Source organism: Symphalangus syndactylus, chromosome 6 (assembly GCF_028878055.3).
Source record: "Symphalangus syndactylus isolate Jambi chromosome 6, NHGRI_mSymSyn1-v2.1_pri, whole genome shotgun sequence".
Lineage (NCBI taxonomy): Eukaryota > Metazoa > Chordata > Mammalia > Primates > Hylobatidae > Symphalangus > Symphalangus syndactylus.
Window position 1 is genome coordinate 86777602 of NC_072428.2, and position 24807 is coordinate 86802408.

General features: G+C 36.4%; 1 protein-coding gene across 7 annotated transcripts in view; it reads left to right on the forward strand.

Moving 5' to 3' along the window:
* The first annotated feature begins 213 nt into the window (after positions 1-213).
* PCLO (piccolo presynaptic cytomatrix protein) overlaps positions 214-24807 on the forward strand; it is a 404883-nt gene continuing 380289 nt past the window's right edge. For all 7 annotated transcript variants that reach the window (XM_055283384.2, XM_055283385.2, XM_055283386.2 and 4 more), the window contains exons 1-2: positions 214-795; positions 6686-8330. In XM_055283384.2, the coding sequence (XP_055139359.1) occupies positions 548-795; positions 6686-8330 (1893 nt within the window). In that variant the 5' untranslated portion in view covers positions 214-547. The remainder of the gene's footprint in view (positions 796-6685; positions 8331-24807) is intronic.

The window sequence follows — 24807 nt, forward strand, 5'->3', positions numbered from 1 at the left end:
AGCTAAAACTCAAGTTGAGGCATCCTGAAATATGCCTGAAAGAAACGTCGCCTATTTCTTCCGTTTTTAGCCGAGCGTTCACTGGGCTCCTTTAAATCGGTGCTGAGAGCGAGGAAGGATCCGGAGCGACGCAGGATGGGGTGGGCGTGGGCCGCGGGCATCACCTGTTCCGAGAGGCGCCTGCGCACTGAGAGGGCGCGGGCGAGGAGGCGGTGCGAGGTGGGAGGGGCGGACGGCTCCCGGCTGGCACCGCTCAGATCTGCTTCTCCCCGGCTCGGGGCGCCGAGGCGGCGTCCGGGAGGCGTCTTCTGCAAAGGTTGCCTGGCGCTGTCCAACATGGAGGAGGCACCGGCAGCGGGCGTTACCTGCCAGCGGGACTAACCCCTGCCTGGCGTTCCGGGCGGCAGTGCCTGGTCCGGAGTCCAGGGACTCGGCTGCCTGCACACCCCGAGGCGGACCCCGGCTCTGACTGCTCCCCTGGCCGCGGGCTTCTCGACTGGGACGCGGCGCGAAGAGGGAGCGCGGCGGCCCCGAGTCTCCCTGAGCCATGGGCAATGAGGCGAGCTTGGAAGGGGAAGGGCTCTCCGAAGGGCTGGCGGCGGCCGCAGCGGCTGGAGGAGGAGCTAGCGGGGCGGGGAGCCCCTCGCACACCGCGATCCCGGCCGGCATGGAGGCGGATTTGAGCCAGCTGAGCGAAGAGGAGAGGAGACAGATCGCCGCTGTCATGTCAAGGGCGCAGGGGCTGCCCAAGGGAAGCGTCCCCCCGGCCGCTGCGGAGTCGCCTTCCATGCACAGGCATGCACAGCATGATGTATATGTCCGGGCATATATGTACAGCTTCCCGTGCACATATGTGCCAGCCCGTATGTGCCAGCACGGCGGTACATATATGTCGCCTCCGTTCATTTTATTCTCCCCAGTGGGGTGGCCATAGAGAGATCCTAAGCCTTGTGATGGGCGGAATAAAAATGATGCATTGTAGAGTTTCTGGTGGGATAGTCAAGGGTTACATTCTTGGAACTGTGATTTTAGGTTGTGATTTTTGGCCTTTTGGAGCCCTTCCCCTCTAGGATGGCGTGGAGAGACGCCCTCCAGTGTTTTACTAATCTGGAAGTCTTCCATTAATACAACACGGACGTGTTGGGAAATGGATAGAGCTGGGTGTTTACCTGTCTCTGTTTAAACCTCTTGGCCACTGCGGGGTCTTTTTCTCTGTGAATGATGTCTAAATATTTCTGTAACTTTAATCCCCTTGTAGGTGATTTGTCCTCTCTTGCCACCCTACCCGCAGAGGAGAGCAGAAGCTGTTTAGGTAGAAGGAATAGAATGAATATACCTTTTATATTCATTGTGGAACCCTAAAATATGTGTGGCATTAAACAGATGGTTTGGTCACAGCAGAGCAGGTGCTGTACATACATTTCTAAATTAGCATATGCTATTTTTAAGCCACTGCTCTGTTTTATGCAAAAGTGGCCTTCAGTTTAGGGAAGAACATGTGAATTTTATTACCTTAGAAAATAATTTTCAATACGTACTTTTAAAAACAAAGCAAATAAATGGCAACTTGCATAGGCAAGTATAAGAGCTAATCAGTAATATGAATGTATTCATTTCCGCCTGTAACTCTCCATTTTCCTTCATCCCAATAGATTAGTTGTTTTCTAATTAGAGTACTAAGAGGGTATAATCATTGTGCCTGCCTTGCCTTATTGTAAACAAACCCTTTAACTTTGCACCCTCTAGTAGAGAACAATTTTCTATCCGTGGTCCTGAAACAATTCCTCTTTTATGACAACTGAAGGCAAACCTACAATTTTCATTTGATATATTGTAAGCACGAAAGACCTGGATATATAGGTGTAGATCCTTATCCTCCACTTTATAAAATAAAAAAAATTAACTTAGTCACTATCACGTAAGCATAATTTTGCCAAATAATTATAGGAGAAATGTAAAATGTTTTATGGATAGTGACAATATTTTCACATAAAATCTTAAATGCTTAAAATCTACCAGGTAAAAAGTCTGTTTGTCTTGAAACCACTAGTACTAGTGAAAACTAGCCCCTTTATGTTAAATATGTTTTTCTGTGTTTTTAAACTAGTAATCTATGGGGCTATTTGGAAAAAGTCTTTCTTGTTCTCTTATCCAGTTTATGATATGTACTGTTTTCCTCTACTTGATGAAAACTTTACTAGAAAAAAAATTTAGTGTTCATTCACTAGACTTTCACAGGACAATAACAAGGTATGATACTTTTACTAGCCTTTTAGAACTGTATGCCAGATCTTTTATATTTTTTCCTAAGAGGCAAAAGCAACAGGTCTATCATGCTGGTTACCAATACCAGTTACAGTGAGATCTTTGATTTCTAGATTTCTAACTTTTCTTCTGTTTAGAGGGTGGCTGAGAAACATTATTTCCACCTATAAAACTGTTGCTTCATGCAGTATTTGTATCAGATAGTATACTTTTAAAGCTGTCTATTGATAATTTTATTATGGTGGAAATCTTATCAATAGTTAGTGTGTGGCCCAAACAGTATTGGTGAAAACTTCATCCAAATACTAAAAAATAAACAACAATTTTCTGACCTTTGCAACTTACTCTTACATTTTACTGAAAGATTTCTATAAAAGGTACATAACTTTTTAAAGTTATTTTCCCTATATATGATTACCAAAGAAACATTTGGTTTATCACTAGACTTTTAAAGTTATAGAGTTATGTAAATTTAATTAATATAGGATGGCATACACAAATTATTTGAACTTTTAAGCATTTAAGTGGTGTGAATTGAACATAGAATTTTAAAAATAAAGATTGAGAGCATAGGTTTTTATCCTATTGATTTTAACCAACTTATAGCAAATTACAAATACTTCTCAATCAATGTGTCTCATGTTCCTTGCCTTTAAATAAGGCTAATAATACCTATCTTACCTTAGAGAGTCCATTGAGGATCAATTAAAAGTTGACATGAATGTTTTTGTTTGAGTTGTAATTTACACGAACCCTACAAATATAAAGAGTGGTAATATCGGTATCAGCAATGGGTGACACTGTCACTGATGGCTGCGGACAAATTGTTCAATTGTACATTGTTTTTGGGTTATTTTGATGTGTCAGTTTTCTTTTACATGTGGAAAAATCAGTTCAATGGAGTGTAAACCACCTCCTCTGCCCACAAACCAGGAGTGAGGATACCAGATTTCTGTGACTAACTAGTTTTATGACCTTGAATTAGTCACTCAGCTTCTCTTAGTCCCTATATCCTGCGACTTAGAGCATAAATGCATAGATATTCATTTATTCATATAATATATAAAAATTAACAGATAGTCCCAAAGTTGCTTATATTTCTAATATAAAATTTTATGTGACTCAGCACTGTCAAGTGTCATTGTTTGTTGTGTTCTGTTTATAAAAGATTTTATTATCTCAGATGCTTTTACATTCCTACAGTCTGCATATATGTTTTCCTCATCTTAGGGGAAATATGTTGTTTTCTGCTAACATTTGAAAAAAAAATTCTAATCCAAGGATGACAATAGTAAAATGAAACGGGAGGTGTAGTACTAAATATAGTTACAAGCTAGCAGTAGAAGGCAGGTTACAAATGAAATGCTCATGGATTTTTTATTCATTGTAGACCCAGAGAAGTGCAATTTCATTACTTTTTCTACTCTTTCTATTTACAGTTACAGATACATCATATGAGAAGGGCTTTATTGAAAAAAAATTCTCTGATTAGTAGAACATTTAATAAGAATTCTGACTGAACTGATTATTTTCTTTACTACTTTCAGCCTCCCCTACTGGGCTTCTTCCTAAAGGTGCAGGCCAAATCCAGGTTCTAAAAAGAATATGGAATTTATCCATTTATATCTCAGATGGCCTATAGAAGAATTTTAAGTGAAAGCAATTCAAGAAACATTAAAGTAAAACGAATACATGATATATTTGTTCCTTGGTTCACTCATTGTTAATCATCCACTTATTCATTAATTCATCAAATATTACTGCTCATCTACTAGTTGCCAGGCTTGGTTCTAATGATGCAAAGATAAGTGAAATATATCCTCTCTCTCTAGGAGTTCACAGTCCAGTATACAAGGCAGAGATGGCATTTTAATCACTTTTCTTTTTAACAGTAAAACTGTTATGCCTAACAAAATTTCACCAAAAGACAACAGCACCTTTACATTTTTGTTTGGTATTGACAATTTTTTCTCTTGATTTTCTTTCCATTTCCCACTCAAAGCTCTCTGTTTTACTTTTATTTACATAGTTATAGCAACTAAAACTAAGTTTAAATTATAAGACAGTCTTTAGGGTTGTATGCCAATTTTCTGATGGGGATTCTATAGTAAAGTACAACTTATATTTGTAGGAAGTACATGCAATTATAATTCCTGGTGCAAGCAGCTTGCTTTCAATTCTGCTGTTTCTGATTATCACAAATATTTGACATTCATGAAGTTGTTTTTTGTCGTTTTGCAAATATGATGGATTAAGTGAAATATTAAAACAATGATTAAAATAAGTTTAGTAGCATTTTCAAGAGAGAAAAATTGAGTATAATTAAGGTAGATTTTTTTTGGTACTCTGCTTAAAGTTAGATTTATAGGACTCTGTACAGGGAAGTTATTTAAATAAAATGCCTAATAATTACTCATAGGATTGTCATACCTGTAATCAGCCCTAAGCATGTGCTGTTCAAGGGAATGGTGCAATATATTAAGTAAATACAGAAGATTTATAGAATAATGTTAAGGTCTGAATAGTGTACCTATAAAGAAATGTTCAGAATGATTTTCTCCAAATGGAAATATGTAGCAGTCCATTTTAAGAGCTAGCTTGGAACTATTGGAATTAACTAGGGTTAACACTTTTAGTTCTGTTTAAGTAAAGACTTCAGAGACATGGTAGAATATATATATTTTTGTAAACATTTCCTTGGAGGAAATTGCAAAAATTCAGAATCTACTTATTTGTCTTTTACCAGAAAATCACTTTATGCATACATTCCATTTGTAGATTTTCTTTTCTTCTAAGTGTTTGCTACCTAGAAGTAATGCTTCTTTGCCCCTTTCTGCTATCCCTTACATCCTGACCTGTACTCAAATTTCTATGTCAGGAAATTTGGAAAAAGTTAATTCATAAGAAGTATTGAATATGAAATAAAATATTTATAGTCTGTCTCATTAGCAGGTAAATTTTGATAAACCCAATTAGAACCTATAAATCTTTATTGTCATATTATATTTTAGGTGCTTCTAAGTTACTTTCTTTATTCTTGTTTCCTTTAATGAAAAGGAAACGTTTTTCAAAATTTAAAAAGCCTCATATATCAAACAAAATACTTACAATCTGATTTTCTCCACAATTCTAATTCGGAATATTCTTTTAGCTGCAACTTTATCAATAAAGTATGAATTATTTTAAAAGTTTCTGTATTTAATATGACTTTTGGCTGAAACAATACATATATAAAAAATAAGAAACTCCTATTTTAATTATTTAACCATAGTTATTTAAAATGTATCATGTTTCCAAGCCTGTTTTAAAAAATACGTCTTATATATTTGTCTATGAATTAAGATATATATTGAAAATTAACTACTTGCTACATTTAATCTCAATGTCAATAATAAATTAGATTACTAATAATCAATGGCATTAAGAGATAGTGTAGCAAACACTGAGTAAGATATATGGATACCAAGATATATCTCAAGATGGTTTAAGCATCTGTTATGCTTCCCATAAAAATTTTAGGTTAATAATTAGTTATTTTTTTAAAAAAGATAACGCTGATCTTCACTAATAAAGATGGGGTTGTTCCTCAAGAATGTCTAAATAATGAATGTAGAAATTCTCATTCTGTAAGGTTTCATAAGAATAATATTTGATGAATAGTGCCTTTCTAGATAGAGGCATGGGGATAATCCCCAGTCACTCTCTGGGACTGTCATGATTTTAGATGCCCACATCTGTGTCTCTCCTGGCCAGTGACCTGGAACACTAGAAGCCCAAGTAAAATTAAATACATTATAAACTTTTTAGCATTCCTGGGAGAGCATCGTGTAAACTCCATTATCAGAAACTCCCCTTATTTCACATTGTATTCCCTATTTAGTTCGTGTAAATTCTCAAAATGAAATTTTTAAAAAGTCTCAGCAGACTCCTACATTTAAAAATGAATATTTGTAACTCTCAATGCTGCTAGCATTTGGAAGACTTTCTTTGACCATGACTTTTGATAAAAAGAAAAAAATACACTCTGTGAACATGTATGCCTTATAATATGACTTTGTTTTGATTTATTGAGGTTTTAATTTAAACCTATATTTAGTTAAGTTTTAAGGCCAGATTCTATTAAGTGCAAAGGTAAATTACTTTTATTATAAGTATTTTCTAATTATATATTTTAATTTTTATCACTCATAAGGGCAAGTTTTTTTTTCTTCACTTCCTTGTTGAAAATCTCTACCCATTTAAAGAAAGAAAAAAAAGCATTAAAAGTTTTATGATCACTTGAAGGATGCTACAAAAATGGGTTCTGGTTATATTTATACATTCATAATTTTGAAGATATAAGCAATAGGTTTTTCGTATTGCTTTGATTTGAAATAATTTCCATTATTTTCACCTTTTTTTTTTTTTTTTACTCTTCTAGGAAACAAGAGTTGGATAGTAGTCATCCTCCAAAGCAATCAGGAAGACCCCCGGACCCTGGGCGTCCAGCTCAACCTGGTCTCAGTAAAAGTAGAACTACAGACACTTTCAGGTCAGAGCAGAAATTGCCTGGGAGGAGTCCTTCCACTATTAGCTTGAAAGAATCAAAGTCTAGAACTGATTTTAAGGAAGAGCACAAGTCTAGTATGATGCCTGGCTTCCTCTCAGAGGTTAACCCTTTAAGTGCTGTCTCCTCTGTTGTAAATAAGTTCAACCCTTTTGATTTGATATCAGACTCTGAGGCATCCCAGGAAGAAACCACCAAGAAACAAAAAGTAGTTCAGAAGGAACAAGGAAAACCTGAGGGAATCACAAAACCTCCTTCACAACAACAGCCACCCAAGCCCATTCCTAAACAGCAAGGACCCGGTAGGGATCCAATTCAGCAGGATGGCCCTCCCAAATCAATATCTTCTCAACAACCAGAAAAAATTAAATCACAACCTCCAGGTACAGGAAAGCCAATTCAGGGTCCTGCCCAGACTCCTCAGACAGACCATGCAAAATTGCCACTTCAACGAGATGCATCCAGGCCTCAGACTAAACAGGCAGACATAGTAAGGGGAGAATCAGTTAAACCCTCACTGCAAAGCCCATGCAAACCGCCTATTCAGCAACCAACTCCTGGAAAACCTCCAGCACAGCAGCCTGGACCTGAAAAATCACAGCCTGGGCCTGCAAAGCCCCCAGCTCAGCCCTCAGGGCTAACAAAGCCACTGGCTCAACAACCAGGGACAGTGAAACCCCCAGTCCAGCCACCAGGGACAACAAAGCCTCCAGCTCAGCCACTTGGTCCTGCTAAGCCTCCAGCTCAGCAGACTGGGTCAGAGAAGCCTTCATTGGAGCAGCCTGGGCCAAAGGCTCTAGCTCAGCCTCCTGGAGTTGGAAAGACTCCAGCTCAACAGCCAGGGCCAGCAAAGCCTCCAACCCAGCAGGTGGGGACACCAAAACCCCTAGCTCAACAACCTGGGCTACAGTCTCCAGCTAAGGCACCTGGGCCTACAAAGACTCCCGTTCAGCAGCCTGGGCCAGGAAAGATTCCAGCTCAACAGGCAGGACCCGGAAAGACTTCTGCCCAGCAGACTGGCCCAACAAAGCCTCCTTCACAACTGCCTGGCCCAGCAAAGCCCCCACCTCAACAGCCTGGCTCAGCAAAGCCCCCACCTCAACAGCCTGGCTCAGCAAAGCCCCCACCTCAACAGCCTGGCTCAGCAAAGCCCCCACCTCAACAGCCTGGCTCAGCAAAGCCCCCACCTCAACAGCCTGGCTCAGCAAAGCCCCCACCTCAACAGCCTGGCTCAGCAAAACTCTCAGCTCAACAGCCTAGCCCAGCAAAGCCCTCGGCTCAGCAATCTACAAAACCAGTAAGCCAAACAGGATCTGGAAAACCTCTGCAGCCACCAACAATGTCTCCATCTGCAAAACAGCCTCCTTCACAAGGCCTCCCTAAAACCATCTGTCCTCTTTGCAATACCACTGAACTTCTGTTGCATGTTCCAGAAAAGGCCAATTTTAACACATGCACTGAGTGTCAAACCACTGTCTGTAGCCTCTGTGGTTTTAATCCCAATCCTCATTTATCAGAGGTAAGTGCATTTATTCACTGAGTCCATGCTCTTCAGCCATATCATCATCTTACACAAATGATGCTTAACTAAACACATATATGACATGACGGCATTGTCTTTCTCTGGATTCTCCCTTCCCTCGTTTTGTTTTCTGCCAGTTGTAATTTTTTTTTAACATATCTCTGACTAGAAGCCTCAAACATTGCCACAATTTCTGAAAATTTGACATATAAGACAAATATAAATTGATTGAAAGATGCTGAGCATCTACTCATTTTGCTCTGTATGTAAGACCCACACTGTTATTTAGCATACAATGTTATTGCCTTAACTTTTACATTGGTGTTCCTACCTATCAAAATTTTGGTACTCATAAATGTTATTTATATTTGTGTTAGAAAAAAATGTGGACAATGTTTTCGAATTCTGAATATAATTTTAACTTAAAATTGAATATAGTTTTTTAATCTGCACATCCCTTTTCCCTTCTAGTAATTCTGATATATCAAATGAGGGCATGTTGAGAGTCCTTAATAAGAGTATTAAATCATTTCACAAAATGAAGAAGTTGTTAGAGCAGGTTCAGAATGTAGGGGTGACTTCTCAGATGACAATTTATATCTCCTAGGCTTGAATCCGGGTAGCCTTATGTTTCCAAGGGTTAGCTGGGTAATACTTTCTGACTCATCAAATTATAAAAGGGTTAATTGTGATATAGATGAATACAAGTTTGTTTATTCAGATTGAGGATAGAAGAGTAGTTCTCAGTAAGTCAGCTGACTTTAGTAATATTAGTTTAGCATGAAAAGGCCTGGAATAATGTAGCATTTTAATAGGTAGAGATTCAGAGTTTTTTTTTAGGGGAAGAGACAAGAAGATAGAAAGCATTTTTAAAAACTCAGAAATTCTCTGCCATTAAGAAATAAAACAGTGAAGATGGTATAAAGAAATGGGCAGTGAGGTTGGAGATAGGTTAGAGTCAGACTTTGGCTTTCCACATTTAGTAGGTAGTGATCAGCATATAAATAGAGAAGAGGTTTAGGCTCTAAGAGAACATGAGGGATTCATTTTTTTAAGAGATCTAATAGCCTCTACTTAATGAGAAGGCACAGAAATAATTTAGCCTGTCTGGAGGACAACTGTTAGTGGGCTATCTGTGCATTACATCTGCAAACAGCCCAGGAAGTAACTGACAGCAGGCAATGAAGGATTATGTGATTTAAATATCCCTGAGATGTGAAGCTTGTATACTTTGTTATAAATGAAATCTATCATGATAATAACAATAATGATGATCATTGGTAATTTATGTTAATGTGGATACTTATGAAAAATAATGCAAATTTAAAATATGTCAACTTTTGGTTGTTTTCTAAAGTAACTTTTACTTTTTTAAACAAAAGTAATATTGAGTAATTTAACTTTTCAAATAAATGATCACTTACTTATAAAACTACAATTAATAAGAATGTGCTGCATTTGACTTATGGAAGAAATCAGATTATAAGTAGTTTATATATATATACATATATACATATGTTTATATATACACATATATACACATATATACATATGTTTATATATACACATATATACCTATATACATATGTTTATATATACACATATATACATATACATATGTTTATATATACACATATATACCTATATACATGTTTATATATACACATATATACATATACATATGTTTATATATACACATATATACATATACATATGTTTATATATACACATATATATACATATACATATGTTTTTACATATACATATATATATGTAGCTTTTTAAGTCTTGGTAAAATATGTTTCTTCCCATATTATACTCCCCTTATAGGAATGTGAAGTAATAATGACTTCAAATGATAGATGATCATTTTATAGTGTTTGGATTTGTCTTGGTTTTGTGGCAATTTACATGGCAGAAATATGCAGCTGGAAATTTAAGCTGTATATGTTATTTCTACACACAATATAAGAAAGACATTATTTGAATACCTGCTATGTGGAAGATATTCTGTTATATGTTTGGTGAGATATAAAGATAACTAAAACATGAATGTTGATTTTAACAGATTAAAAATTACTAGATAAGATAATACATGCACAAGAAAATATAATATGTGACCAAATTATAAAAGCTGTTATAGATATAAATAAATATTGTGGACTTCAGAGTAGAAAGTGCTCATTTCCAGGGGATGAGATTAAGGAAAACTTCATGGGGAAAATGGCATTTGAGCTGGGCATATAAGGATGGGCACTATTTCAATAGATATAGGACATGAAAGAGTGTAATGATTTGGGCCCAAACTTGGAGTTACAAAAGTACAGAGTATATTTTAGGGAGTCAAGAATAAATGTAGGTTAGCTAGGGTGATGGAAAAGAAATGGGCAATGAGATTGGAGATAGGTCGAAGTCAGATTTTAGCCTTACACATTTAGCAGGTAGTGATGAGCTTTCTACGTTTTGAAAGGTACCTCAATTAATATGATATACATTTGATGGTTCATTGTACTAATTTTTATCAAATGCCTAGTTACAAAACATTATTCAATGCTATGGGAGATTGAAATATTTGTTAGATGTGCAGTCTTCTGTCAACCATAAATAGGGGAAATACAAGTTGCACATAAAAAGAACATCTATATATTTATTTCTATAAAAAGTAACTTTGGGCCAGGCGTGGTGGCTCACACCTGTAATCCCAGCACTTTGGGAGGCCGAGGCAGGCGGATCATGAGGTCAGGAGATGGAGACCATCCTGGCTAACACAGTGAAACCCCGTCTCTACTAAAAATACAAAAAATTAGCCAGGCGTGGTGGCGGGCACTTGTAGTCCCAGCTACTCGGGAGGCTGAAGCAGGAGAATAGCCTGAACCGGGGAGGCGGAGCTTGCGGTGAGCCAAGATTGCGCCACTGCATTCCAGCCTGGGCAACAGAGCAAAGCAAGACTCCCTTTCAAAAAAAAAAAAAAAAAAGTAAGTTTGTATAGGGCTTTTTAGTTCACAGAGTCCTTTGTTTTTTTTTTTGTTGTTGTTGTTTTTTTTTTGTTGTTGTTGTTTTTTTTTTTTTGAGACGGAGTCTCGCTCTGTCTCCCAGGCTGGAGTGCAGTGGCTCAATCTTGGCTCACTGCAAGCTCCGCCTCCCGGGTTCACGCCATTCTCCTGCCTCAGCCTCTCCGAGTAGCTGGGACTACAGGCGCCCACCACCACGCCCGGCTAATTTTTTTGTATTTTTAGTAGAGACGGGGTTTCACCATGGTCTCGATCTCCTGACCTCATGATCTGCCCGCCTCGGCCTCCCAAAGTGCTGGGATTACAAGCGTGAGCCACCGCACCCAGCCAACCTTTGTTTTATTAAAATTAAACTTCCCATAATTTTGTGGACATGTATGTTTCTTCTCTATTTTACCAATGAGGAAACTGGTGTTCAAGTAGTTACTATAGTTAGTTTAGTTGTGCGGATCACCCAGATAGTATATTCCCAGACAGAAGCCAATCATTCTGATTCCAAATCATTTTACTTGTGGTAGGAGGAGAGATGAAGTGTTACAAGGTCAAAGGAAGAAACCATCACAATCGGTGGGGGATATTAGAGCTATCTTCATGAAAGGTGAAGTATGTGAGCTGGGAATATGAAAGATAATAAGAATTTGAACACACATAAATGAGCATGGAAGAAGCTAGGAACATAAGGGCAGGTAGAGAGGCTCTCTAGCTATGTAAAGGAAGGCATTTCATTATTGACTGAATAAACTTGGACAAGCCCATTTACACTTTCTGTTACAATGGCACCATTTGACATATGAAAATAATAACATGCTCTCTGCCAGACACACTGGAAGATTAACTGAAAATGTATATGAGAAAGTATTTTAGATACATGAGGTGCTTTTAAAGTTGCAATATATTGCAACACAGATGATCTTAATATTTGAAACGAATTTGGCCTTTAAATTTATTGTACGTTCTTTTTTACACAGATAACAGTATCATAAATTCTTAGATGCTGAGGCAGCCATCTAAAGACATTCGATCAATAGTATTAGTGATATCATTTCATTTTAACTTTCATTGATTTTTTTTCCTATAAGAAAAAATGCAATCAGAAGTTCCAATTCTGAACTCTAGAAAGACGTCTTTTCTAATACTGCCTACCAAATGGCCAGTTTCTCTAACTCCTAAATTTTATGGAGGACAGAATTGAGAAGTTAGAGCTCTAGAGAGAGGCTGTAAGCTTCTGTTACAGGAGATAAGGTTGATGAAATTTTGGGGACAACCACCACTTCTGTCACAGTTGTGGTGTAAACACCATAACTTTCATACGTATCCATGAAAAAGTAAATCTGCATCTTCAAAAGAGGATGTAACACTCTGGGTCAAGTTGCCTTCAAATATTCAGATTGAGTAAACAGATTTTCTATGCAAGATAGGGACAGAAGCTGGACATCCTTTGGTACAATTACATGAATTTATTATTTTCCAGCTTGATGTTTATATACATGTAACTCTTGTGTAGTGTATGGGTGAAATAGATACATTTAACATTCCTTGAAAAAGGAAGAATTTCTCTAACATTTTTTGTTACCAATCTATCAGAATTATGACTATATTTGCTTGTGACCATCATGGCTCTCTAATGACTACCAGGTCTGGGAAGGAAGGAAGGACTAGATAATTAGCTACACTCAGCCACAAGCTTTAGGGAAGGGGACGTGTTTACTCCCTTAGTTCCAAACTCACGAATCATCACCCCCCAACCCAACCCTGCCACGCATGAGCACTTCAGGCAACCCAAACATCTGTGTGAAGAGGATCACCTTTAAATTAACTGCCTTCTCTGGAGGCTATCAAGATGTGTGCTATTCCAAACAAACCTTAAGGATCCACTGGCTCCAAGCCTAGACTTTTGATGCCTAGACCTTGACCAGAGGGGTGTATAGCTGTATCTCTTCTTGTGGCCCATTAATTGAATGAATCTCTCTAATATTTGTCCTCTCTTTGGGCTTGCATTTTGACACAGAACCTGAACATTTGCTTTCTAATTGGAAGCAGAAGTATATTGTTTTTGTTGATTTACTTTATCTCTTTTGGTATGTAGCCTCACTCAAGATATATTTAGGAACAGAGATCTAAAGGCCTGTCCTTAATGTTTGGCAATTTTCCCAACTCTTATAAAATTTCATAATAAATGAAAATGACTTATCACTTTTCAGAATGTTGAAAATGAACCAAATTTTAGGGATTAAAATGGATTTAAACGAAGTTTTCTTGTCTTTTTTTTTTTTTTTTAGTCATTATGGCACATATATTAGTCTTTTGGCAGAAGCCAGATATTTTGTCTAACAAAATCACAGCCACCTTTAATGAGCTAAAACAAACAAAATCTCCTTGACTTGCATATATCAACTTTCATATAAACTTTCTCCACTTAATAAACAAAACAAAACAAATAATGACTGAAATTCTTCAGTTGGGTTAAATGGCTTAACTGGCCATGATCTTTCGGTGGATAATCCTGTTGCATCTTATTTTTCTAGTAAGAGAAATGGGGAGAAGTTGTTCAGAAGAGCTGGTAGAAAATAGTGGAGCTATGCCAAATGTCAGGAGGCTGGAATATGTGGAGAGAGAAAGCCTGTAAGACATTCCTGATGGTGAAGTAACTGAAAGAACTTTTAGAAAAGAGGATGTTCTCTTTTTAGTTGCTTGCTGTTTTTAGCACAAAGACTTTTTTTTAACCTTAAATTCTAAGCAAAAACTGCCACACAGTTCCTCTTAAAAAGGAGGACTGAGCACACAAATGCTCATCTCCTCTATCTTCAAGTCCCACTTTTTAAAAGATTTAAAGTATAGTCATTCCAAGAAATGTGAAAGAGCTCCAAAAACATAAGTTGGTATGTTGAAGAATTCCTTGAAGGTAGAAAGAAAATGGAAAGAACAAAGAGCTGAGAAAACCACTGTCCAAGTGGCTACTCAGGAGACATCAGAGAAGCCCTAACTTGGAATCAAAAAATATAAAAAGCAGTAGTGGGATGTGGTAGTAATCAAAGAATAAATTTCAGAACTGCAGTAGGAACAAAAGGACAATTGGTCTCTTTCTTAATCTTCACTGGGAAGACAAGGTATAGGAGGAACCCCTTCAGGCTAAAGCTAGAGATTAATCCACAAATGAAAGGGTGACCTGCCTGAGGAAGGGCCCCCATGAGAAAACTAGGACCTTCAAAAAGAAGAATAGAAGTGGAGATGATGCTCCTCTCCCACAATGGGGTATTGCTAAAAAGAAAACAAATAGAACATTACGCATCTATGAGTCAAATGCCCTAAACTATTACCGTCAGAGTAAAACTGTCCTTACTTGGATACTGACCCCCTGCCATCCTGTTTTCTCTCATTCGAAGTAGAGAACAAATGGGGAAGCAGAACTGTCTACTAGCAGACAAAAAACTGTTGATTACCTATGAGTGGATTAAGAGCCTAACTAGACATTTTAGCAATAACACAGCATGAATGACATAATGACATACATGAACTGACAGAAACAATAACAAAAATAACAATCAACCTCATAGGAAAAAATTCATTCTTCAAAGAATGTAAGAAAATTCTTACTATTCCTGAGAGATATGTAAGAAGATATTTTCTCTATAGTTAACATACACAAATTTCAATGGGCTGGTCGAGGGTAAAAAAAAAGGAACTCATTTAATGGTCTAAAAAATAAGGACCTAGAATTTTCCCAGATTACATAGAGTTAAAAAACAAAAGAAAAAAAGGTATTTACTTACTTAACATCTACCATACTTCAGGTATGTTCTAGACTCTGGGAATGTGAGAGTGAACAAAGTTGACAAAGTCCTTCCCTTATGGAGCATGTATTCTAGTAAGAGTCACAAATAAACAAAACATATGGTGAGACAGATGACAATGTGTTATGAAGAAAATTGAAGTAGGGGAGGGTTGTAGTGTGTTCCAAGAGAGGGATGGGGTTGGGTTGTAGGGTTCCCTCACTCCCTTCTATTGGGTGATTACAGTCTGAAATTGATGAGTTACTTGACAATCTAGAATTTTTAATGATGACTAAAATTCTAATCGGCTGTAGTCCTAACTGAGGCTGTGGGTCAAGGGTGAGGGTACTAAGGAAGGAAAGGGTGTGAATGTACCCAGGAGTGTGGATAACTCTGAGATGTTTTCTTCACTCCTGCCTGTTGTAATGTGGATGTAGAGGAATGAGCATTTCATGAAATCCACAGCATAAGGAGCTATTTCTATTCCTAAAAACAGGTAATAGTATAATGTTGTCTTATGAAAAAATTCACCTTGGGTAACAAGGTAAAAATACATTAGATTTTTAATTTATACATAAAAAATAAAATCAAAATCTACTATTTGATATTCTAATGGCTACCACAAAAAAAACTAAAAGCAAAAGTTAATACTGATTGATTCCAGAAAGTAAGGCTTGGTGGTAGTGAGGGAGGCTTTTACTTTTTATGCCATACGTTTATGCACTATTTTTTTATTTTTTAAATTCATGTTATAACTAAAATTAACACTAGTATAATTTAAAAACTCTAAATCATCAAATGCTTAAACAAGTATATGATATAAAGGGTTAAAGGACTTGATTCTTCATTTTTACATCTTCAGGATTGGTATTCTTCTTGGTGAAATGTCAAGGATTTTTCATTCTAAATAACAATGAGGATTTGAAATATTTTAAGCCTGTGATGCCAAGTTTGGTCAGTTTCTTTGTTCATTCTTTGCTTGTCACAGCCATGTATGCTTTAACTGGTCCTAATGTTTGCATGAAGCCAATAGAAAAAAATACCTCTATTCTATGCATAAGGTTTTTGGAAAACAAAGTTTATTGGGTTTTTTGTGATTCTCTGATAATCTCTATGGTATTCATACTGTTTAAAGTGGGAATATCCTAATTATAACGAAACGAATTTGCCTTTATTTATTTATTTTTTTTTTGAGACGGAGTCTCGCTCTGTCGCCCAGGCTGGGGTGCAGTGGCGCAATCTCGGCTCACTGCAAGCTCCGCCCCCCAGGTTCACGCCATTCTCCTGCCTCAGCCTCTCCGAGTAGCTGGGACTACAGGCGCCCACCACCACGCCCGGCTAATTTTTTGTATTTGTAGTAGAGACGGGGTTTCACCGTGGTCTCGATCTCCTGACCTCGTGATCCGCCCGCCTTGGCCTCCCAAAGTGCTGGGATTACAAGTGTGAGCCACCGCGCCTGGCAAATTTACCTTTATTTAAAGTAGTTTTCTAATTAAAGAAATATAATTCAATCATTTAAAAACATGTATTATTTAATTACGTTTACAAACACTGTATTTGTTTAGCTCTTATCGTTGATGTGATCCAGTTTGCACTGTTTTCTTATGATTTGGATATTCCCTGTATTTATGTGTTAATATACACCTATAATATACATTATATGTAATATTAATATTATATACATAAGTTTAATCATTAGAACTAAAGCCTTTTTTTTTTTTTTTTTTTTAGCTTCAGCTTTTAAATGACTAGATATTTCAGGTATCTTTCTGGAGAGCCAGCTTTCATAATGTCTAGTAAGCCTGTTGTTATATATTATTAGCTTGGTAGGAACAGACGTTCTGCTGTGAAGGCAGATACCCACTGTTAAGATCATTATTGGGTCTGGGTGCGGTGGTTCATGCTTGTAATCCCAGCATTTTGGGAGGTCGAGGTGGGTGGATCATCTGAGGTCAGGAGTTCGAGATCAGCCTGGCCAACATGGTGAAACCCTGTCTCTGCTAAAAATACAAAAAATTAGCTGGGCGTGGTGGTGGACGCTTGTAATCCCAGCTACTCTGGAGTCTGAGTGAGGCAGGGGAATCACCTGAACCCGGGAGGCGGAGGTTGCAGTGAGCCTAGGTCATGCCACTGCAGTCCACCCTGGGCGACAAGAGTGAGACTGTCTCAGCAAAAAAAAAAAAAAAAAAGCATTTATTGGATCAGTAAGCTGAATATAGTAAAGGGTTAACTTGCTCATTGTTTATATTCCTTGAGGAAGCACACATATCTAACAGTTTCCCCTATTTTACATCTTTAATTTATAACTAAACTAAATTCTCTTGGTATCTTAATCTTAGTTTAGATAAATATAATCTCCATTTAGAAATAATTCAAATATATTATTACATTGAAGATAAAGAGGTAAATAATCTGCTAGAAGTTTATACTGGCTATCCTTAAAGTAATAATAGTATGAAGTGCATCAATAAGGTGTCAAACAATATGGGTTCTGGTCCTAGCTCTGCCTCTCACATATGTCCACTCTTAGTGACATGACTATGAATTCACTGAAAAGTATATCTTGTTACCTTTGATAAGGAAGCAACATTTTCACTACAAACAATGTTTCTTGTCTTTATCTTACTTCAATAAGAAAGGAGTTTGGTCTCTTGTCACAGGGAAGAGAGACTGTAGTTTGAACACCATGCATTTCAAACTGTGCACGAGGCACTTTATATGCATTTCGTCATTTTATGCTCTTTTAATGAGGTGGTATCCACATTTTAAAGATGAGTAAAGAAATTAAGAAAATCAGAGTTCATATTATAAAGTATTTTGAAATCTGCCATGCCTCTTGATAAATTAATCATAAGATGGTGCTTTGGAAAACTGGAAAATACGAGATTTTAAAGTTGGATAACATGGGTATGAATCCTACCTAGATCAGCTACTTATTTGTTGTGTGATTTGCTCAGGTGACTTTTTTTTTTTTTTAAGGGTTTAGTTTCATTATTTGTAATGTGAGAGTATTCATAAGCTAAAAATCACATTTCCCATATAAGTGGAAGGGCTCTGAAATTAAAATTGTAGGTAAACATTCATTGTTATTACTATTACCACTACTAATAAAAATCTTTATAACATTCTAATAGGCAGATAGGGATAGCACCATCATTATTGACCCCATTGGTAGATAAGAAAACTGGGGTTAAGAATTTAAATTACTTTTGCACAGTCACAGAATTACTTGGCATTGGATCCCATACAAGAAATGAGATTTGCTGACCCAAAATTTAGCACCTTTTTATAGGAGATCACATTGTCCTTGATTGGATTACTTGATTCACCATACCATTTTCTAAATTTCTAGGTTATGGCAAGTGTATGTATGTGTGTACATTTACATATCCTTAAAGTTAAAAAGAAATTAACGTTCTTGGCAGGGATATTTTCAGAATACTTAGTTTAAAAAAATCGAGGTTTAAGAGTACTTGTTTTTTCCTTCATACATGCTTCTGTCCAAACCAGAGACTTACATTAATTCATAATTCTTTGTTCTCTAAGAAAGCTGTGAACTCCTACTCTGAGCAGGCCACTCTGTTCAAAATTGAGACTAGAGATGATGAAGGTCATAACTTTAACGGGCTACTGTCAGAAATAGAATTCAGAGTCTAAAAAGAGAGCCAAATGCTTAGCAATTTAAGATGGAATCTTGTTTGTAAAAGAGAATATGAAAAAGTACATATAGATGAGATCAGTTCTCACTTCAATATAAAGTAGTAAAGTGCCTTTCCTATTATTTCTCTCTAATAAAAAAATCACTTGCAATACAATTTATAGAAATATGACACTTCTACTCTTTGTTCAGCAAAGTAAGCATTACCAGTTGAATACTTAAAACAACTCTTATGAACAGATTTCTACGTATGCAACGTAATTTAAAGAAATCAAGTAGCAGGCTTTACTATGTGAACATGTGATTAGGGTTCTGTAGTTGTATTTTTGGGGAAAATTTTTAATGTGTAGATCTTTTTAAATTTATTTAAAGTTTTTAACTTATTGACAGGATAGTTAATCTATCCTGTAAATGGGTTAAAGAAATAGTCAGAAGGAAATAAATGACAATGAAAAATGTAGATAAGATTTGTAAAACATTTTTGAAAATAATGTAATACAGATTAATTGGATTAATCATAATTTTAAATTCAGATTTTTCTTAAACATACTGTTAAATGGTTATACATATATCTATGTAAAATTTTAATAATTGACAGTTGTAAGGAGCATCTATTCACAGAGAGCTAAAATAGGCTAAAAGTTCCTTATGAACATTCTTTTTATAGAAGCCTTAATATATTTAAGGATTTCTTAAATTTTTCTTTTTTTTTGAGAAGGAGTTTCACTCTTGTTGTCCAGGCTGGAGTGCCATGGTGTGATCTCAGCTCACTGCAACCTCCGCCTCCCAGGTTTAAGCAATTCTCCTGCCTCAGTCTCCTGAGTAGCTGGGATTAGAGGCATGTGCCACCTCACCTGGCTAATTTTGTATTTTTAGTAGAGACAGGGTTTCACCATGTTGGTCAGGCTGGTGTTGAACTCCTGACCCCTGGTGATCTGCCCCGCTTAGCCTCCCAAAGTGTGCAGATTACAGGCATGAGCCTCTGCACCCAGCGATTTCATGTATTTTTTAAAATATGTTTATTTCCTTCTCAAGTCAACATGCAAGTAATTGGCTTAATTCTAGTGAGCGTCTGATTTAAAGATATGCTGCTTTTAGCATGTAGAATGAGTTCATATTTAGACCTTTGATTCTTTTCACTAATATAATCTTTTGTTATTTCTAAATAAAGTAATAAGAGGACAATGCAATAAACTATTCAAATACTTACACAAACACTGTCTAATTGGAACCCTTGGATCACAGGCTGCAATATTTTGTGGTAGATCTAGGTGTGTGTTAATCAACTGAGGTGTAAAAGTTTGAATTCACCACGAGAGGCAGTTTAGAAGTGTTAATGCATAATGCATGTAAGTTCAATTTACTGATTTGAGATCCTCCTCTCTTTGTGTAATTGTGATACAGTATGGATACACTTTCATGTCCGTGTACTGTAATTATTTTATAAATTGTGCTTTGGTGAAAGTGTCAGGTTTGTTTTTTTTTTTTTTTTTGGACAATCCTGACAAACATATTAAAATATGCTTTTATCACTTGATCCTATTTGTAATGATTTAGAAATGTTATTGCTAGCATTCAGTTAGCATTATTATGGTGAAAAGAGTGCATATTTAGTTTATGTTTTACAAGGTTTGTTTATGGCTACTGAATTACATAGCAGAAATTGTAATCCATGCAATTTCAGAGAGGAGATGTCCATTCAATTTCTGGATGTATTATTTTAAAGAAAATTGTTTTATTAAGTTGCTGAGTATGCCATCACAGTTCTGAGGAATGCTAGTGTCTAGTTTTTAACCCAAATAAATTATGCATGAATATGAATAGCTAAAGATGTCAACTACAGTGAGTCATCTGAATCCAAACTGCTGTTGGGGAGTAACTGCCTCTGTGGGGGAGCTCATGTGGCTTGAGTAGTCCTTGAGTAGCACAAAACATAATCTGTTATCAAACTTTATCTCAATTTCATCTTCCTAATACTGATTTTTAAAACCTTTAGCCTGGTTATATTATATATTTTTGGTATTCAAAGTAATAGAAGGTCTTCAATAAGTATTTGAAAATAATATGATGAGAAATAGGAGAAAAGACTTTTGCATAGTTTACCATTAAATAATATCTAAAAATTACTTGGTATCCAACATAGAGGTAAAAGTAAGCAGAAGTGTTTGCTCTTTTTTTGTTTGAGATGGAGTCTTGCTATGTCTCCCAGGCTGGATTGCAGTGGCGTAATCTCAACTCACTGCAACCTCCATCTCCTGGGTTCAAGCGATTCTGCTGCCTCAGCCTCCCGAGTAGCTGGGATTACAGGCACATGCCAGCACGCTGGGCTAATTTTTGTATTTTTAGTAGAGACGGGGTTTCACCATGTTGGCCAGGCTGGTTTTGGACTCCTGACCTCAGGTGATCTGCCCGCCTTGGCGTCCCAAAGTGCTGGGATTACAGATGTGAGCCACCGTGCCTGGCCGTGTTTGCATTTTTTAAAAGTTTATATGAGGAGACAAGAGGAAACAATTGGAAAATACTGTAAATCACTACATATTTGAATTTAAATGCTGTGGTTCGGGGTATAATGGTACTGTAATAGTTGAAAAACAGCAGACGTTCATGGATGATGGAATAAACATGACAAAGGAGGAAATTCAATGTGGATTGTAAAAGATCGATAGCATTTACATAAACATGAGAGGAGCCCAAAGTTGACTGGGAGTCATGACTCAGGTAAGAGAGAATAGGAATACTGCTTTGATGGAGTAAATAGTCCATTTAGATATTATGGTTTGCAGAAAAGTTTAGTTGTGATGAGTTTAAAAGTAAGAGCCCAACAGGTTTTATTGTACAAAGACAGGAAAATAGCACGATTGAAGAAAATTTAGCAGCTGATGTGAACAGTACAAAAAGAGCAAAATAGATTCCTAACATTGTGTTTGTTCTTTTGATGTTTCATTATTCCAAGTACTACTGCTATGTAATTGAGCAGAGATCATATTATGAATATTACGTTGATGTGTTTAAATTTTCCAGTTAGAGTTACATAGAAGAGAGGATGTTGGTCATTATGCTTTCTGGAATTGTGTGTGTGTCGGGGCAGGGGGTGGGTGGGGAGGGCTTCCATTCTGTTTTGAATCTTAATAAATTAATAATAATTCTGAGCAGGAATATGCTTTAGTTCTGAAACCCCCAAATTTATCAATTCACTTCATTGCTTAGATATATCAAATTGATTATTTTGAGTCATTATTGAAGATACACTCTTAAAAATCAGAATATAATTTTTTGGTAATCAATAGCTTTGATACTTTATTTTGAAAGTGGCACCATTAATTGATACTCTTTATGTGAAGTTCACAATTAAACATTCAAGTAGTACTTCTTGAAAAATCTAAATAGGGTACTTATGATTATCTATCAAAGGCTTTAGCCAATGAACTTGTATTACTATATTTGACACCTCTCATACATAACAAAGGCTTAACAAAATAAAACTGCAAGGATTGAATTAAGCAGACAGGTGTGTTGGAATTATATGCAGATCCACATTAGAATACACAGTGGCCTCAGAATGAGCAGAAATCCTGTCTGATCATCTTCTTACCCCCATTTATATAGCACATTAAATCAGAAGACTAAAGGAACAAAAACTTTTATGCCTTTCTTTTGTTCCTTTCCACAGAGATAATTGAATTTAAGTAGCTCATTAAATAGTTATATCTTCACACCTTGAATTTCATTTATGCAGCTTCTGTAAGTAAGGCTATAGATAGGGAAAGCAAAAATGGCTATTTTTCCTTATTTGTCATATAAAATCTGGAATTTAGGAAAAGTTCAGGCTTGACAGATCTATCTAAGACAGTTGGATTCTTCCCTTTTAATGTTTGCACATTGAAGTAAGAGTCGTTTCAGGACACATTGATATGGTTGTAGGCTCTCCTGGTAGAGTTTATTCCATTTCTCCCACCATTTGTCAAATGGATGTGGATTGTAGTATAATGTTGGAGAGGCAGTGCCACTTTTGACAGGGCATTTGGGAAGTTCTTTAGGAAACCTTTGTGGAAGGCATCTGCTGTGAATCAGGCATGGCTGCAGAGATTGTCTGCCTAACTTCTCCATCTTCTGTGAATCAGGCATGGGGAGGAAGTGATAAGGACTAAAATCATCTAAGATTTTCATTTATGGCTATAGCAGATGAAAACCCAATCATGCTGAATGAAGGGACCAAGTGTATTATAGGTACTGTGTGTAACTGGCAGAAAGTGTCTGGGGCAGGTATGTCCTTACTCAGTATTGGAGATAAAGGTTTAATTTTGGAAGTGAAACAAGACAGTGATTATCTCCAGGCAAGAAAAATATTTATGGCTAGCAGATGTTGTAATTATGAGAGACTCTTCAATTTGAATCAAAATGAGAATAGATTTTCAGTGGCCTAAGGTACAAAGTAGGGTTCTATGGAGAATGGCATGCATCTTGAGAATGCTGTACAGATTGGCTAAACAGTGGAAGATTCACAGTAAACACAGAGCGCAGTTAAATATTTTAATTTGTTTAATTCCAACTAGTTCAAAAAATGTATGTGAACATAACTGATGCTTAAAGTGTCATTCATACACTGGAGATTAATAGAAAGACTACCATAAGTAAGTCTTTACAGTTTGCTGTTTTGAGCCTTTGGGGAGATACAGGCTTGGAAATAGCAGAATTACATAAATACTAGCATAAGAACACCAACAGAATTGTATACTTTAAATTTCTTGTAAAAATTTTTACTTTGTTTCATAGATAAAGGCATTGAGGCATTGAGGTTTGAAGGCGAGTGGTTGTATTAAACAGGTTACTTTTGGTGAAAATGTGAAGTGTTTGAGAAATAATAATGGCCAAATGAGAGACAGTGGCTTTGGAAATGTGAGAGAAACTTTCACAAGCAATCCAGACCCACTTCAGAATAAATCGGAATGTGGTAAAAATATTATGAGATTTTGAACTTGGGTAACTGAGAAAGCAGTGGAAGTATTACTATTCATTGCTCATCCTAAGTGCACTGTGAAAGACCTGACTGACAGCAAAGATGGTTTGTGATGTTAATGCTGGGGCTGGTTATGGACGTTTTCATTTGGTCAATATGTAGGAGAGATTTTTTTCTTTTTTCATTTTCTTTTTTCTTTTTGTCAGTTGCATTAGGGGCTTGCAAATGCTGCTGTTTTCAGTACAAGACTGTTAAGTGCTGAAATACAAATCATTTCTACCTTCAACAGATTTGGCCAGTATAATTAAATAAAAAGGAGGTGCTTTCTAAAAAATCCTGAGGATAAAAGCTTTTATATAACTAGCCATAGATAATGATTTCAACCTGTATTCTAGCAATAAGGGGAAACGTTGATGGATCAAATATCTTTTCTGTGTTGTTTATCAAAGTTAAAATAAATGTGGTCATTTAAAGGACAAAAGATGAGGGGGTAGAGTCTGATCAAGCAAAGGGTATATTAGGAGAAAAGCAGAATTCTCTCCCTGTGAAGGGACAGTGACTCCTATTTTCCACCTCCTTTTTACTAACTCTCCTAACTATCTGCTTAGGTAGAGATATATCCATGTACATTTATAAACCACAGTGAATCATTTGATTTTGGAATAAAGATAGTATAAAATGTGTCCTGGTGTTGATATACGTGATACATTAAATATGTCTGATAGTGTTCTAATTTTACAGTTGTCCAAAGATAATGTTAGGGCATACTGGCTATGTATGAAGCTCCAATGTTCAGATTGCAAAGAAACTTAGAATTTTACTAATAAAACCAAATACATCCCAAGAAATTTTTCAGAGGAAAAAAAGAGAAACTAGTATCAAAGAATCACCACAATATCATCAGATTTGTTTTGTATGTAGAATATTTATTCAGTTCTTTTTTCAAGTACATCTTGTCTTCATTCATTGTTCTTTATTTTTTGTGAAGGTTTAAGTTTATTTCTTGTATGTCTTTAGTGATATCTAAAATTTTTATTTAATTAAGTTTACCAGAAAGTTCTGTTAGAAAACATGACGA